This window comes from Phodopus roborovskii, unplaced genomic scaffold, assembly GCF_943737965.1.
Source record: "Phodopus roborovskii unplaced genomic scaffold, PHOROB, whole genome shotgun sequence".
Taxonomy (NCBI): Eukaryota; Metazoa; Chordata; class Mammalia; order Rodentia; family Cricetidae; genus Phodopus; species Phodopus roborovskii.
In genome coordinates this window covers 724,906-741,497 of record NW_026126547.1, presented here as the reverse complement: position 1 = coordinate 741,497, position 16,592 = coordinate 724,906, and the positions used below count along the sequence as shown (strand labels likewise).

At 47.2% G+C, this 16,592-nt stretch overlaps 1 protein-coding gene across 1 annotated transcript in view; it reads left to right on the top strand.

The window, feature by feature from the left end:
* Nudcd3 (NudC domain containing 3) overlaps positions 1 to 15,288 on the top strand; it is an 88,296-nt gene extending 73,008 nt beyond the window's left edge. Inside the window, exons 5-6 of the mRNA XM_051200543.1 lie at positions 8,563 to 8,751; positions 13,599 to 15,288. Of these exons, the coding sequence (XP_051056500.1) occupies positions 8,563 to 8,751; positions 13,599 to 13,709 (300 nt within the window). The 3' untranslated portion in view covers positions 13,710 to 15,288. The remainder of the gene's footprint in view (positions 1 to 8,562; positions 8,752 to 13,598) is intronic.
* Positions 15,289 to 16,592: the final 1,304 nt, after the last annotated feature.

Here is a 16,592-nt window from a genome sequence, read left to right as displayed (position 1 = left end):
AGCATGAGATCATTCTGGATTTTCTTGATGCCCCTGAATTCAGTGAAAGACACCCTTAAAAGAAGCTGAAGAAGACACATAGACACCGAGACCGAGAAGTTCATGAAAACCAGGCAAAGACCAGGGAGACCAGCAGCCACCAGAAGCTGAAAGAAGCCAAAAGGATCCTTTGTTGAAGCCTGCAGCAGAGTACAACCATATCTACTCCTTGATTTTGGACGTCTGGTCTCCAGAACTACAAGAATGGATGGGTGATGTTTTAGTACCCTCTCCTCGCCAGTCTGATTTTGTCATAGCAACCCTCAGACACTCACATAGGGCCCTTGAAGCCTCTGTGAAGAGGAGTGGCGTTTGGAGCTGTGATTGGTACCCTGGACTCTGCAATAGGAGTTTGTGACCTTCTCACCTCACAGCAGGGGAGTGCAGACATGCCACTTGCTTCTCAGCGCCTTCCACGTGTCCTGTTTCTCCTCCCTTTCGCAGTGGATCCCACACCAGACAGTCAGGGCAGGCAGGGGTGGCAGCTAAAACCGTGTGACAGTTCTTGCCTCCCTCCCTCCCACACTTGAGAATGTTAAATGAGACTTCTTGACTCAGGCAAGCTCCTTGCCTGGTTACGGAGATGTGAAATCAGCCGTGGCAACGGCACCAGCTACTTTTCCTGCTTCTTCACTCGGTTGCAGAAGCCAGGCTCTGAGCTTGTGTATTGTCCTCGTTTCTTCCTCCCTGTGGAGAACTGGCAGGCTGGCTGCCCTCTGCGTTGCGTGGGTAGCTGTAGGCAGGCAGCATGCTCTGCTTCAGGGGCTCTCAGACATGGCTGTGTTGGCAAGGGAGTTGGAGCTGCCTAAGAGGGGAATGCCATTCCTCACACACATCTTCATGCACTGACATTATATATACAAACTATTTGACATTGCTCAGGTAACTCTAGAATGTTTTCTGAATAAATAGATGTTGGAGTTCAGGCTTTAAAACTTACTGCACTGTGTTTATTTGTGGATTTTTTTTTTTTAAGTCCTGTGAGTATTTTTATACAAGCTGCACCTTCCTGCCTGTATTGAGATGACTTCCTGAAGTTATTATTTCTCAGAAAGTGGAGTCCCAGGATAATTGCTGCTGTGGCTCTCCCTGAAGGAAGGGTGCAGCATTTCTAGAGTGTTGCCAGGGATGTGTCAGCACTGGCATCCCCATGTCTCCCTGGACTACTTAAGTTTCCTTGCCAGTTTGTCTGGACATCTCTAGTTGTTAGGGATGAAATGGCCTGGTCCATTGCTGGCCTTTACTGCCTCATAAACCACCTTTCCTGGTAACATTTCCTAGCCTGTGAGGATGGCCTTGCATATCATTTACCATACCTCTTCATAAACCCAGAATGGAAGCTATAGATTAGGTTATTTTAGCATTTTGACTAGCTCCCCAAACCTGGGATATATGTGAACTGGCATGTGAACCCACTTTTAGTGTGATGCCATCTCCAGGCTGAGTCCTGTTTCCAGTTTTTATCATGATTCTTAACATTCTGTCCCTGGATGCCAGTAGGGAGGAGCTGAGGCTTGGAGCTCACACAGAAAGCTAAGACTCTTTGTTCCAAATGTAAGCAGGACTGTGCTGAGCAGTGGATGGGCCCTTGCCCCCTCCTCCTGGGTGGTAGGAAGAAAGTGGTATATAGCTTTTATCATTTTTTTTGTTCCCTGGCTGGGTGAGACCCATGGCCATGTCCTGTCTAACCTGTCAGTGTCTTAGCTTTGTTTTAATTTCTTAAGCTCAAAAAGGCAGTTGATGACATTGAAAAAATCAGGAGACTATTTGTATAGTGGTGGCTCGCAGCAGATCCGCAGGACTCAGAGACTGCCCACATCTTTCTTCCCCACAGTGGGTGTTGAGCTGAGCAGGTGCACCCGCCATGCTGTCATCTCACCCCATTATCTGCCCTTGTTCCAAGGTGCCTTCCTGGAAGGAACGTCCCACAACATTCCCGTTGGCCCAAACTCAATCACACGGGCAGCTGCGAGGAGTAAAGCCATCCTCACTGGGCACAGTGCTTCCCTGAATAGAAATGAGGTTCCGTTACTAAGGAAGGAAAGGGATATAAATGCTGGTGAGTCATCGGCCGGCACAGATCGGGGGATGCTGAGGTAAGTTTATTCACACTGAGGGGGAAGTTTCTGTGAGGACATTTTGGGAGCACTGTTCAGTCAGTGACAGTCTGGGGTCCCTCTGCGAAATGATTGTGTTCTGGGACCAAGTAGATAAAAGAACCTGGAAAATGAGAGTGTATTCAGGAGATGGTGAGGTCACAGTGACCTTGTAGAGCAGCATTTAATTCTGACCCAATGAAGGATGTTTCACAGTGACTTTCTAAGCCACTGAGGAGGAGGATGCTAGGAGGTGGTAAGAAGTTTCCTTGTAGAGAAGGTACTTACTTTAGCAGTGCCCATGCCCTGTTTGTAAGGAGACACTGGCTTTAAGGTCAGGTGTCCAGGCCTGTGGGGGAGATGGGTCCTCACAGGTGTGTGTGTGTGTGTGTGTGTGTGTGTGTGTGTGTGTGTGTGTTGGTGACAATGTGGGGAGGCTTGCCTGGGGCAAGAGGGTACCAACTTCCTTGTGAGACACCTGCAGGTAGGCCAGAGACACCAGCAAGAGAGGAAGACTGTGGGCATGGTACTTGGCAGAGCAAAGAGGACCAGAGTCCTGTGCTGCAGGGAAGCTAAGGCCAAGCTGTTACTTCCAAAGATTTGCTTAGTCTTAGGAAGTAACTTGGGATAATGGACCAAGACAATGTTCTTTACTCTTAAATGCTTCAGAGAAGCCATTATTGGTTATGTTTTATGCAAGCATATACATACAGGATGGAACAGTGCAGATACACAGCTGCTAAATGCCTGTGTGACTGTCTGTACTTTGAGCAATGTGTAAATTTGAAGTTATTTGCAAATAACAAATGACTGGTCTAGTAAGCACCCAATGAAACTCAGTGTCATTAGAGAAATAAAGTAAAAATTACAGCAAGATGCCTTTTATACCCACGAGAGTGGCTGATAAGAAGCTCATAGTGTTCAACTTGGAGGAGCTGTGATGCCCTGAATTTCTCACTGTTGCCATGAGAGTGAGGTGGTGGGCATAGCCAGTATGCTCACATTGCAGCCCTGCTGACCTGCTACCAAGAAATGGAATCAAGAAAATCTTTACATCGGCTTCCTGCCTAACTGCCAAACCCTAGGAACACCTACGTGGCCATAGACAGATACTGATCACCTGCATCATGGAATAGTCTGCCCCAGCGTCATAGCCCACAGGCTCCAGAATTCAATGTGTACAAGCCCACAAGCTGTGGGTTTCAGTGGAGAAGATATCCTGGACATGGACAAGATGGACTGCAAGATGAGCAATGCAGACTGAAGTGGAAGGAGTGGCCTGGGTGTGGGTGGGTTGTAGTGGCGGCTTGAGGAGATGAAACTGCAACAGGGTGAGTTTTACTGTGTGCAAACTACACCTCCACAAGTCTAACTTGTTAAAAAGTAACAAAATGTTACAGCAAAAACAGTCAATTTAAGCAAACCATGGGACAACTTTTGTCAGGGTGTGGTCTTTAGCCAGAAACCCTTGAAGTCTTTTCCAAGAGTGTTTCTCCTCTGTTCTCACCCAACTCTGGTTCTGTCTCCAGTGTTGAGAATACCCTACCCTACCCCTGAAGACTATGTGCATTCTAACCACGTGAAGTGGTTTGTTTGGAAGACTAGGTTCCCAAAGTGTCTTACCTGAGTTCCCTAGAACCAAGGAAGTTCCCAGGTGATGTTCCCAGGAACTTGTCAGCTAAGACTTCTGGGACATGATGCTATTTAAAGAGAAAGGGTAGGTCCTGGGTATAAGGCTAAGGAGCCAGAACAGGACATGAAATGCTCCAAGGAAGCTCTGTGGAAAAGGAGGCCAGGCCAATGAAGGATGGCGATAATTGTCACACTAACAATGCAGCCTTACTTAGTCTTTCACTGGCGTGCTTATCCTTAAAAATCATAGCAGGAGAATATACTCTCAGAGTATTCAAAGATTTTTGGAAATGACATCTTGGATGTTCCAAGAACTTTTGATGCTGTTTGCTGCCCCATCACCAAGAGCAGCCTGAACCTTAGCAGGGGAGAAATCCCTGAGGAAGGTACTGGAGCCTGTATGCTTGCATGTAGTTAGGCAGAGGGATAACAAACAAGTGGGCTACCACAACCTTGAGAATGGATCCCAAATGTCCATGGGGGAGTAGAGATCTGAAACCCTTTCTTATACAGTGCCAGGATGTGGAAGTGGTATACTTCCAGTGGAAAACAATCTGGTGGTTTCTTGATGTACCAAGTGACCTAGCAATTCCATTCTTTGGTAAATACCAAGGGAATTGAAAATAGGAACCCATACAAGTAGCATTATTTACAATAGCCAAAAGGTAGGGAAGTGTCCATCAGCAGAGAAAGGATAAATAGACTGGTAAGTTCATTCAGTGGAATGTTGTTGTGCATGGAGAGGAATGAAGTTCTGATACGTGCTATAACCCAGATGACCCCCAGGAACTTTATACTTTGTGACATAAGCCAGAGACAAAACGACTTATCCCTTGTGTGCAATCCAAAGAGACAAAAGCATTAGTATGGGAGGCGGGGAGAGAGAAATTATTAGGGTAAAATGAAGAGTATATCACTGGGTACAAAGCTTCTTTTTGGGGTGATGAAAATGTTTCAGGATATAGATGTGGTGGTTGGTTGCTTTCTACTATGGATGTACCAAATGTCACGTGAATTTCACAATAAAAAATTTATTTTTTTAAAACAAGGTGGCTGACATCTCTTACTAGTATAAATAAGTGATACATTTGGGTGGTACCTCTTACCACTGTGGCTGAAACTATGTTCTCTGGTACAATAGCCCTCAGCTTCTAGTAACATCCACTTAGACATTTGACATGCATACTTGACTGAGGAATGTTTTTATGTTTTTGTTTTTTGTTGTTGGTTTGGGTTTTTTTGGTTTTTTTTTTGTTTGTTTGTTTTGGTTTTTCGAGACGGAGTTTCTCTGAGTTTCTCTGCATTGCTTTGGAGCCTGTAGACCAGGCTGGCCTCTAACTCACAGAGATTTGCCTGCCTCTGCCTCCCGAGTAATGGAATTAAAGGCATGCTCCACTGACACCTGGCGGAATGTTTTTGTTTTAATTAAAGATGTTTTAAAGTCTTTTGGCTGGTGTTGTAGGTGGTGCATACTTTTAATCCTCATTCTCAGACACAGGGGAATCATGAGTTCAGCCTGAACTACATACAAGAAGACCCTGTCTCAAAAAATGGGGAGGGGCTGAGGGGCTTGAGAGATGGATTAGTGGATAAGAGCACTTGCTATGCAAGCATGAAGACCTGAGTTGAGTCTCCAATGTCTATGTTGTGGGAAAAAAATACACATATACATACACATACCACATCATTCATATATATATATATATATATATATATATATATATATATATATATATATTCATTCCCACATACATACATATCCAAAACCAGACATGGTTTGTTTGTAACAGGGATTGGAGCCAGATACCAGTTCACTGCCAGCTAGCCTAACTTCATAGGGTGGAGAGCAATAGAGGAAAATCCCCAACATCCTCTGTTCTACACTTGTACGTACAGGCATGCACACTTGTGCATGCAGCATACACACACACACACAAAAAGCCTGGAATGTAGCACGGCAGTAGATTACGTGTCTGGTGTATACAATGCCCATAGTGTGATCCTTACTGCTACAAAAACCTTTGAGAATTTTTGGCATAACTTGATCATGTTCTTGTAGTTAGATGTTCTGTGAAATTAAATACAGTTAAAATATTTCTAATAATAAAGGGGATCGGATTCATCATGAATTTTGTTAGATTTGCTAAGTACACATGAGCCCCATCTCCTCCCCCCACTCTAGACATAGAAGTGAACCTCTCTCCCTTACTCCTGGCAGATAGCTATAATCACTCTCTCCAATGGGATGGACCGTGGAGCTGTAGAGCTGAGCATCTGTGTAGACCTGGGGGTGGAGCTGGGTCTGGTCTACTAGCAATAACTGATCTGCAGATGTGCTCTGTCTGCCCCCTGCAGTGCTGCTGGGGGGAGCTGGGAGCTGAAGAAGGCTCCACCTCACTCAGCCCTGATTTAGGAGATTCACGTTTATCTTAAATAGCATGACAATGTGTGTTACAGAGCCCAGGAGTTCTGATAGTATGTTCTTGAAGATGTCATGATTGTTATTCATACTGACAAAAGGCTGTCTTTCCAGCAGTTTACAGTTTTGTGAGCATCTCATGATCTCTTCTGGAGCAGAGAAGGCTTCCTACTTGAAGGGCAGAATTCTCAGCATTAGGGTTTCTGAGGCTTATTAGGAGTTCCTACCTCATAAGTTGCATATCAGTTTTGGGCCAGAGGGCTGGAATATCTAGAATAGCTTTGTTTTAAGTTGGGAACCAAACAGTACAAGTCATTTACTGATGGAGCTGCCACATAGGCAGGTGCTCATCCCTATTTTAAAAAAAAAAAAGGTCTTTATTTTTTTTTCTTTATGTATCCATAATATTTTGCCTGCATGCTATACACCACATGTATGCAATGCTCATAGAGACCAGAAGAGGGTGTTAGATCCCATGGGATTGGAGTTATGATTATTTGGAAACCACCATGTGGGTGCTAGGAATCAAACCCAGGTCTTCTGGAAGAGCAGCCAGTGCTCTTAACCAGTGAACCATCTCTCCAGCCCCTCTCCCTATTTCTATTACCTGTACTTTATCAGTTTTGAGGTACTAATGTCGTGTCATGATTACAAAAGTTTTTGAGTTGTTTTTTTCTCACTTCTGGGAACCAACACTAAATGTTCCTGTACTGTTAGCCTGTCCTTTAGATAACTGTATTCTTGTGGACTGACACCAGGGTTCTACAAGTCAAGCTTAGCAGCCCTTAACTGTTGCAAAATGTTTAACTATGTAAAGATGTGTTGCTGTTTTACCCTGCCTGCCTAAGGCACCTGATTGATCTAATAAAAAACTGAATGGCCATTATTGAGGGAGGAGTTATAGTTGGGACTTTGGGGGCAGGGAGAGTAAGTAGGGGAAGGAATTCAGGCTGAGGGGGGTGTGGGGGGGCAGGAGCCAGCCAGCAGACATGGAGGAAGCAGGAAAGTAGTACATACAGAATAAAAGAAAGGTAAAAATCCCTAAGGCAAAAAATAGATGACCAGAAGCAGGTTAAGTTGAAAAGACTAGTGGGACAAGCCTAAGCTCAGCTGAGCATGCATAATTACTAATGTATTCATGTCTTTGTGTGTGTTGGGGGGGGGGGTTCGAGACAGGGTTTCTCTGTATTGCTTTGGAGCCTCTCCTGGAACTTGTTCTGTAGACCAGGCTGGCTCCGACTCTGCTGGGATTAAAGGTGTGCGCCACCAATGCCCGGCTGTCTTTATTTGGGAGCTGGTTTTCGTCCCAAAGAAAGTTCCAACTACACTTAACTCCCTCTGTGAGCACTGAACAGTTTTATCCCGTCAGAGTCATCATACAGGGTGGGCAACATTACACTTTGGTCCACTGTGATAGAAATTTCCTGATGAATCCAGCCAGTGACCATGAGGGATACTGCCAATGCCTCCAGTTTCTTGTGTGTGTCCTGCATCTTATTTACTGTGTCCTAATGACAGAAACAGCTGTGGCCTTAAATGCCAGTTTTGCAAAAATGCCTCTGGTGTTCTCTGTTTCACTTGGCTTCTGAGTTTCTGTGATGATGTGACAAGTTGTTTTGACTCCAATATAAGGGCTGCTGCATGGTATTGGTTAGGTGCTGTTTTGCTTGACCACAGTGTGTCTAGATTATCCTGCAGCTTGAGCTCAGCTCCTCTTGGGTTCCTTTCTGAACCATTGGAAGGAAGTCAAGGACTGGGGCTAGAGAACTCCTGTAGGTACCAAGGAGGAAGAAGGACAGGCACCTGGGCCCCTAGTCGTAGGAGGGATCTTAGAAAGATTTGTGTGTCAGGCAAGATCCTTCATCTCAGAGATCCCACCTCTTAAGGACAGCAGGAGATTGAGTGTTGGTTGCTCTTGGAAAAAAGGGAGGGACTTGATTGAGCTGGACAGGGACAAAGACGGCCTTATGGAGAAGAGCTGTCCATGGTGGTGATGCACCCATGGCCAGGTCCTGCTGGGATGAGAGGATTTTAGAAAACAGTGTCTGCCTAGTAGGAGTGGGCACATGTGACAGACAGAACACTGAGTCTGAGGACTAAGATCTATAGGATACAGGACTGCTTAAGTGCCCTCAACATGACCTCTGACTCAAGAGGTTTCCTGTGTGTGATCTCATGTCTACTCAAACAGCCACCTTGCCTTTGTGCAGGTCCTAAACTCAACCTGGGATATCTGCCCCTCGAATACTTTGCTCTGTCCCCAGTACAGTACACCTGTCCCTAAGTCTGCCCTGTTCACGGTACTAAGTATTCTTTCCCTAGTGGCTTAGGCTGTTTCCTGCCATACTTGATACAGTTTTTCCCTGCTTGTCCCAGGTGAACCTGAGCAAGGTTGGCGAGTACTGGTGGAGTGCGATCCTGGAGGGAGAAGAGCCTATCGACATCGACAAGATCAACAAGGAGCGTTCCATGGCCACTGTGGATGAGGAGGAACAGGCAGTCCTGGACAGACTCACCTTTGACTACCACCAGAAGCTGCAGGGCAAGCCCCAGAGCCACGAGCTGGTATGAGCACCGTGGCTCTCTTGTACCATCAGCAGGCGGGTGGGTCGTGCTGGTGGGAAGAGGGCATGAAGATAGGCTAGTCCTGGCTTAGTTCTGTGATGTCCTACAGAGGAAAGCCCCCACTGCTTGTCATCTGTTCCTTACCTGAGGACAGGTACATACCGCTACTCAGCCACATTTCACACCTGAGCTGCAAGCTCTGGCACACCATAGCCTAGAATTGTTTAGTGTTGACGGTTCCCCATGGGGCTAAGCCCCATTGATGGAAGGAGGGAAGGGCCAGGCTGCAGGGCCCACAGGTTCTGACTACAACAACCAATGCAGAGCAAACCAGTCAGTGGATGCAGTGAAGAGCTGGCACTGTGACGAGTGTGAGGTCTGCAGCCTGTGGGAGAGCAAGAGGCTGCTCTGACCTGCGTAGGACCCAGGGACAGACTGCTGGTGCCAGAGAGTGATTGCTTAGGTAAACACATTTGTTCCTCATAGGAACCCTGAGAGTAGCTACTTAGGGAGAAAAGGCTTTTGCCTCAGGTCCTTTTCACTGTCACATGCCCAGCCACATGGCACCTAAACTTGTGTGTGTGTAGACCAAGTGTGGCTCAGAGAGGGATCAGCAACTGGGTATAGGCTCTCTACAGAAAGCCAGCCAGGACTCCAGAGATGTTAGTGTGTTCCCTGTTGTCTCTGAAGGAGCCTTACTTCTTGGTTTGTGTGAACTGTCCCATCCTTCCCTTCAGACTAGCAGTGGTCTCTGGCACACCCTGTTGCTTCATTAGCCACTGCAGTGTGTTTTCATGGACATGTTCCCTGTGTAAGGTCGGGAAGCCTTTGGAGGCAGTACTGGTGTCTTTACCTCTTCCCCCAGGCCATACCAGGACATGTCATGAGCATGCCCTATGATGGGCAGGGTAGGTTGACTGACCGTAGGCCCTGCACAGCAGTCTGGTTTTCACAATGAGGAGGTTGAGTTTTTGATGTCTTGGTATCTTTTGTTCCTCATAGCAGCTTTAGCTGTGGGGCTGGAGTTTACTTCTCTGTCCTGGTTCCAAGTGGGGTGAGGGGAAGGACGTCTTTGTGAGTAACACGTAACACAGAGGTCCTTAGGCAGCAACTAGGAAGCTTAGAGCCCTTACTTCAGCAGAGACAGCTAGACCTGCTTGGTCACAGTGTAATCTGGTCCTGTTGGCCTGTGTCCACTGGACAGAAAGTCTTATCTGTGACCCTTTGCCTTATGGATCTGTTCACTCCTGTGTCAAGGTCAGAACCTTGTCCACCAAAGGACTCCATGTATGCGTAAGGTGGCTGTTTGGAGTGGAGGAGTGAATGTAGACCATCATCCTGGGTGAGGGAAGGAGGAACTACCAAGGACCGCTGAGAAGTTTGTGCTGCAGAGTGGAGAGACCAAGGATGAGATGCTATGACTGAGTCTTTGTTGTGGAGAAACACTAGGTAGATACTGATTGTGGTTTGAACTGCCTTTGTGCATTAACCAAACCATAGTGAGATATTAGAGAAGCTAGAAGGTTCTACAACTGTTTGCATCTCTTATTCTTAGGGTTCCTGGGATCACATCCCGTGCAGCCCACACAAATCAACACCCTCAGTGGCACTTGTCTGGGAGTTAGCAGTGCAGGGTGTGCATGATGTGCCAGGGTCTGTGCTCCCTGTCTCCCCGTCTTCTTCCTTCCCCTTAACCCTTGCACTCATCGTTTCCAAGCATACACAGCCCTCCTTTCTTCCTTTGGTGCCAGTGCCCTCTGGCATGGCCTAGTGTCACCTTCTTCAAGGACAGATGGAAAGCACTTAGTCTGCATCAGTGAGGGCAGGCATATAACTATCTTCAAGTTGTTAGGAGGCCAGCCTCTTTGATCTTATCCAGAGAACAGTCCAGCCTTGATTTCTCAGTCTCAACAGTGGTCCTCTGCAGGAGCTGGCTGCTTTGTTTCCATCCCTATATGTCTTGGGCCTCTTGTTCTGCTGGCTGCCACCCAACCAGTAGGACTGTACTTCAGGACTGTACTTATCTCCAGTAAACCAAGGCAGCTCTCTGAAAGTTCTGGTCTCCAGGATCCTCACTGCCAATTTGAAACAGGCTAGCCAAAGGATCAAAAGGCAACAGGTCTAAACATCATGCATGTGCACTGTGAACATACACACTTAATATAGCATCCCATGTGTGACCTGCTGCTAGGAAGCTGGCTCACTGCAAAGATGAGGCTTTGGGGGTGTCCCGATTTGGCTTTCTATGAAGACTGCCCTCTGCCCACAAGACATTGCAGAAACCTGAGTATGGAACAGAAGGTCCTTATAATTGTGCATAGAAGACCTGTCCATGGCTGATGAGCAGCTTCCGTACAGCTGTTTATGACCCAGCACTGAGAGACTGAACAACAATCCAGCCAAGAAGGACCCTAAGAAAAACCCTGAGGATGCTGTGGTCCAATGGAAAGAGCTTTGTCTTGAATTTGAATTGATTCTGCTGTGAACTTGCCATGGATCTGGCAAGGAACATAGAGGAAATGAGTGTACTTGCCCAGCAAGGCCTTCAAGGAACCTAGGGCCAGTAATGCATGGGTGGAATCCAGTGTGATTCCCTCGCCAGAGCTGAACTAATCAGGATGGCCAAGCAAGCCTCTAGCTATGGGTAGTGATGATACAGCCCTATAGCTGTGAGGGCTGTGTTAACTCTAGCATGTCCCACTCCCTGCCTAGTGTCAATTTTGAAGTCTCAGCTCTTTTGTACGCTTGAAATGCCTACATCTTTAGTGTACAGCACTCTGGGGTTCCATGTAAAATACCTTTAGCACCTTCTTTTATTGAACAAAGAAACAGAACTAGAGAGAGAGATCATGGTCTTGTGTCTCCTGATATAGCAGGTTAGCCACATAATCAGCACTGAAAAGCAGGCTTCCATGGGTGTTCGGGGTCACTTCTCTGGCACTGCCAGTCCTAACTAACAGAGAGAATGGAAACGGGGCCAGGCTCTTCCATCAGCCTCCATCTGCTCTGCGCACCGGCAGTCACAGTTACCAATGTGCTCTGTGTTGATGCCCGCTTACGGTGTAAACTTGAAGTCTTCTAAGTTTGCCAGAATTTCAAATTGTGCTTCTAATGCCACCAATTCTTTATGTTTTGAAGCAGTTTAATTTTGAAGTGGTAATATATATATATCTATATCTATATCTTCTGTTGTTTGAATTATTTAATGTTGCCATTATTTCACTTTCTTCCAAAGTCAGCAAATGGGATGCTCTTCATCTTTTCCCTAGTTAGATGTCTTTGAGCATGTGCCTCCAGAAGGGGTATGTAGAAGTACATAGGTGCCATCGCTCTGGCTGAACTTAGATGTGTCTGTCAAGAGCCCTCCAGCCTGGTGGCACTTATCTTCTAACCAACAGTGACTGACATTGCACAGGCAGGTGCCAACATTTCCTGTGAGTGAACTTGGTGGCATACAGAATGGTTTGATCTCTACCTGTGTTCTGAAGAAAGGGCCAAGCATTTATCTGGACGCCATGGACTTCCTCAATTGTGAAAACAAACCTAGCGGCTTGACCTTTGCCCTCTGGGTCCCCACCCAGCCACCAGGTTCTTAACGCTGTTGTTGTTCACCTTGCAGCTGGTTGAGGCTCTGCTGAAGGGCTCAGCAACCTCCCCCCTGCCTTGGTTATCTGGCTGGTCTCATCTCAGATTTGTTTGAGACTCATGCAGCATCGTATTTCTTTCTTCTCTTGGGCAAAGACAGAAGCCTGCAATGTACTAAGTATCTTTGATGTGCTTTAAGTGATGAACCTCACTTAAAAACAAGCAGAAGTTTTCTTAGCAGGAAGCTTGGATTTTGTTTAACAGTCAGTCCATAGTCCCAAGAATCCAGTAACTTTGCTGATAGTGGAAATTTTCCACTTTGCTTTCCATCTTTGGGATAAGGGAAGCAGCATGTATCCTCTGCACCCGTTCTTTGGGATTGTCTACAACAGGTACTCCATTCGGGGGTAATCTCTAGCCATGCATCTTGTTCAGTCTTTTTGGTTTCTTGTGGTTGGAAGGAACAGGAGATCTTCCCATCCTTGAGTACATTTGTGGTAGCAGCTGAGAAAGGCAGATGCTCAGAGGAAGGCTAGGCCATCAGCATAGACACAGGTGCTGCCCTCAGGGGCACCACCTCCCTGCTTGTCCTGGCTGTAACTACACAATTCCAAGCTGCCTCAGACCTTCAAAGTTCAACAGTGGCCATAGGTGGGAGGAGCTGAGTCCCTCGGCTCTTACTGTATCCTCAGAAGGCAGTGGGGCATTTCTGAGGGCCAGTTCTACAACTGGCCACGTTCAGGTCTCTCCTGTCTTCTGCATCGTCACATTTTGGATCAAACCTGTATTGTCTAATGACGCATTTGTCGATAACAAGAACTTCGTTCCTTGGGAAAGGGGTGCTAGAACACCTCTGCATACCTTAGTCATGTTCCTAAAGGGCTGAGACACCACCCCATCTTATCTTAATCATCTCCCTGGAAATTACTGTAGGTTCTGTGGGTTGTGTGGAATTTGGACAGACCTAATGGGAAAGGGACAGAAGATGAACCATAAAGAACAGTCAGTGCTTTACTGGAGACCGAAGCCGGAAAGCTAAGATTCAGTCTTGGGAGAACAGTCTTGCAAAGGAATTGGCAGTCCTTGGGCACAAACTACTGCAGGGTCTGCAGTCCTCTGGCCAGTTGGTCCAGTTGGTCCTAGCAGGCAAGTCCTCATGCCCTGAGGAAGCAGCATGGCTCTGTGCCTACAGGCAGTCTGTTCTAGGAGAAAGCATGCAGTGCCTTGTGACCTCCGTTAATCTCTCTATTTTCTGTTTATAGAAAGTCCATGAGATGCTGAAGAAGGGGTGGGATGCTGAAGGCTCTCCCTTCCGAGGTCAACGATTCGACCCGGCCATGTTCAACATCTCCCCTGGGGCTGTGCAGTTTTAATGACCAGAAGGAAAGGAAACCCTCATCATCGGGGAGGTGGAGATCTCGTCCCCCCCACTCCCTGCATGCCGGGGACTCACTCCTCTTGATCAGTCCTCACCATTCTTTCTTTCATGATGCGCCAGGGCCTTCCATGCTGACTTTGCACCTTCAGACTATTCTAGAGAAGGTACAGGGCCTGGTAATCACTATGGCCAACACTAAATGAAGGTGTTTGAAATTAGGGAGGGACATGTCCCAGCAAACTGGGAGTACATGCTCCGTCTCCACAGCAACCAGCCACTACAGGCAACATTTCCTTCCTCCCCTGTTCTCTCTGCTTGCTGTTGTTTTGACTCTATTCTGCTTGCTTGTCTTCTGACTGGGGATAAGGAATGGCTGGGCTCTCAGACAAAGCTAAGTTGAAGAGTGTGGGGCCTGGCACTTGCATGAGGGCAGATGGAGCCTGGCTCTGGAGCTGCTCCTAGGGCTGCTGTGGGACCCTCGCTTGTTGACCTCTTTGTGTGTGTGTGTGTGTTCAGTCTTGCTCATCTCTTTGTGAATACACTTAGCCAGCCTCAACTTCATGGGCAGAGCAGCAGAAATTGGGGTCTGTTTGCCTATTGGAGATGTTGGGAGAAAGTCTGAGGTTCTGGCCTCTGGCCCAGATGTGTCAAGGATGTTGTCTGCCTTCTGACTGCGGCTACCTTACTTTGGTTCTTGTTGAAGTGAACCGAGCCTGGCCACCACCACTTGCTCCCCACAAAGACCTCCTCTTGGATGGGCTGCAATGAAGCCTGGGTACCGTCAGGAAGATACCACAGCATGTTAGTAGTTCATTGGTACACTGTGTCATCCTCACTCCCTGTGCAGCCTTGACCTTGATGGATGCCTCAGGAAGGAAAACATATCCACTGGCTTGAAGGCAACTACAAATGAGTCCAAGAATATGAAGATTCTCCTGTGCCAATCACCAGACTGCTTCCTGGAGCTCAGAGCCTCTGTGACTGCAGACCACATTCAGCCAGGATGTGAAGACCTGACCAAAGGCCAAGGACACAGGTGTCCCAATCCTTTACAGGGCCCTGTCTGTGCCTGTTGCTGCCTGGCATCTCTGTTTGCCTCTCAGTTTTGGTGTATGTGTGTGTGTACAAGTTTCTGTACTCTACTAACCATATACCAGCGGGAATTAAGACCCACCAAAGCCAAGGCAGTCTGCACTCTCGAAATAGCCCTGTGCTGAGTGTGGTTTGCACTTGCTTGGAAGGAACCACTGGAAGATCAGGTTGAGGACTTATTTCGAGAGTCTTCCTGTCAGCTGTGTAGACTGGAACTGGTCCATTGCGGTCATTTGAGGGATTTCTGGTTTACAGTTGGTAGCTGATGGCTCTTGTAAGAAGTCCATACTGAGAGTTAATGTGTGGGTCCCGGTAGGGCCAGGGGGATGGTGAAAGGAGAGCAGTGGGCCCCAAATACCCACCCTGAAGTCTGAACTTGTGATTGGACATTGGTCACCACGTTGATGAAATCTCTCTGAAGTGATCACCTTAGGGGAAAAGAATTTGTCACATTCACGAGATTCCCCAGGACACTTTTGCTACTCCCCCCCCCCCCCCCCCGGACATTTCCATTAAGGTCCTAGGATGTGCCATGCAAGCTGTCCCACCTAATGAAGGAAATCTCTTGGTGTGTCTGTATCTCCAGTCTTCTTTGTAATCCTAGTTGGCTCCTCTTCAACCCTCATCCTGTGGGTAGTCTTCCAGAAGGAATAATGAAGTGGGCGAGCCCTACATCTTTTATTTGGGACAGTGTTTCACTTCTGTGGCAACTTACCTTCCTTTGGCATGGTTTTGTTTCCAGCATTGCATTTCTCCTTTGTCCCTGCCCTGTTTCAACAAACAAGCCAGTGTAGAAAAAGCAGCCTGGGGAACAGTATTAGATGTAGGCCATATGGCAGGAGCCTGTGCTCTGTGAGTGATCCCTGTGGCATGTTACAGTGCATGGTGTGGTGGTGGCTACTGTATCCACATGTCTTCATCACAGTGGGACTCAATCCCAGCCAGCCAAGTAGATAGTTGTTTGCCCCGAGGAGCTGCCCTGGCTCAGCCACCCACTGAGGCTGGCACATTGCCTGTCTTCTCTTTTTAGACATGACAGCCACAAGTTGGTCTCTAAATCCCACCTGCTGAGGACTGAGGAAAGCAGGGTGATTTCATCTCCTGTCCAAAGACCCAGGAGAGTTGTGTGTCCAGCCTACAAAGCTGCTCTGCCTCCTCGGTGTTGGTTTGCAATAAATCTGTATTTAAGCAATTCTGGGTCTGTTTGTTACATTCACTGCCAATACACTTCTGTAAGTGGTCATTATCCTTGACTTCTAGCCATGAGTCCTGAGGTCCTGTACACGGTCAACACCAAAACTGAATTCTCTGGGTTATTTCTCATCTAGGCTGTCAAGCTGTCACTAGTTTTAGAAATTCGATTAAATGATTAATCAGTTGTATTATTTCAGGCATTGTCTGGGCTTCTGTTGTACCTAAAGGCCCATTCAGAATCCTGAGCCATCGTGCCGGAGATCCTTATCTCAGTTAGGGTTATTACTGCTGTGATGAAACACCACAACCAAAAGTAACCTGGGGCAGAAAAGGTTTGTTTGGCTTATACTTCTACTTTCAGTCCATCATTTGGGAAGTCAGGGCAGGGACTTAAAACTGTGCAGGACTGATGCAAAGGCCATGGGGGGGTGCTGCCTACTGGCTCATTTCTCAAGGCTCGCTCAGCCGACTTCCTTATAGAGCTCAGGACCACAATCTCAGGGATGGCATCACCCACCACGGCCTGGGTCTTCCCCTATCAATCATTTATTAGTTAAGAAAATGCTCTGTAGACCTGCCTACAGGCAGATCT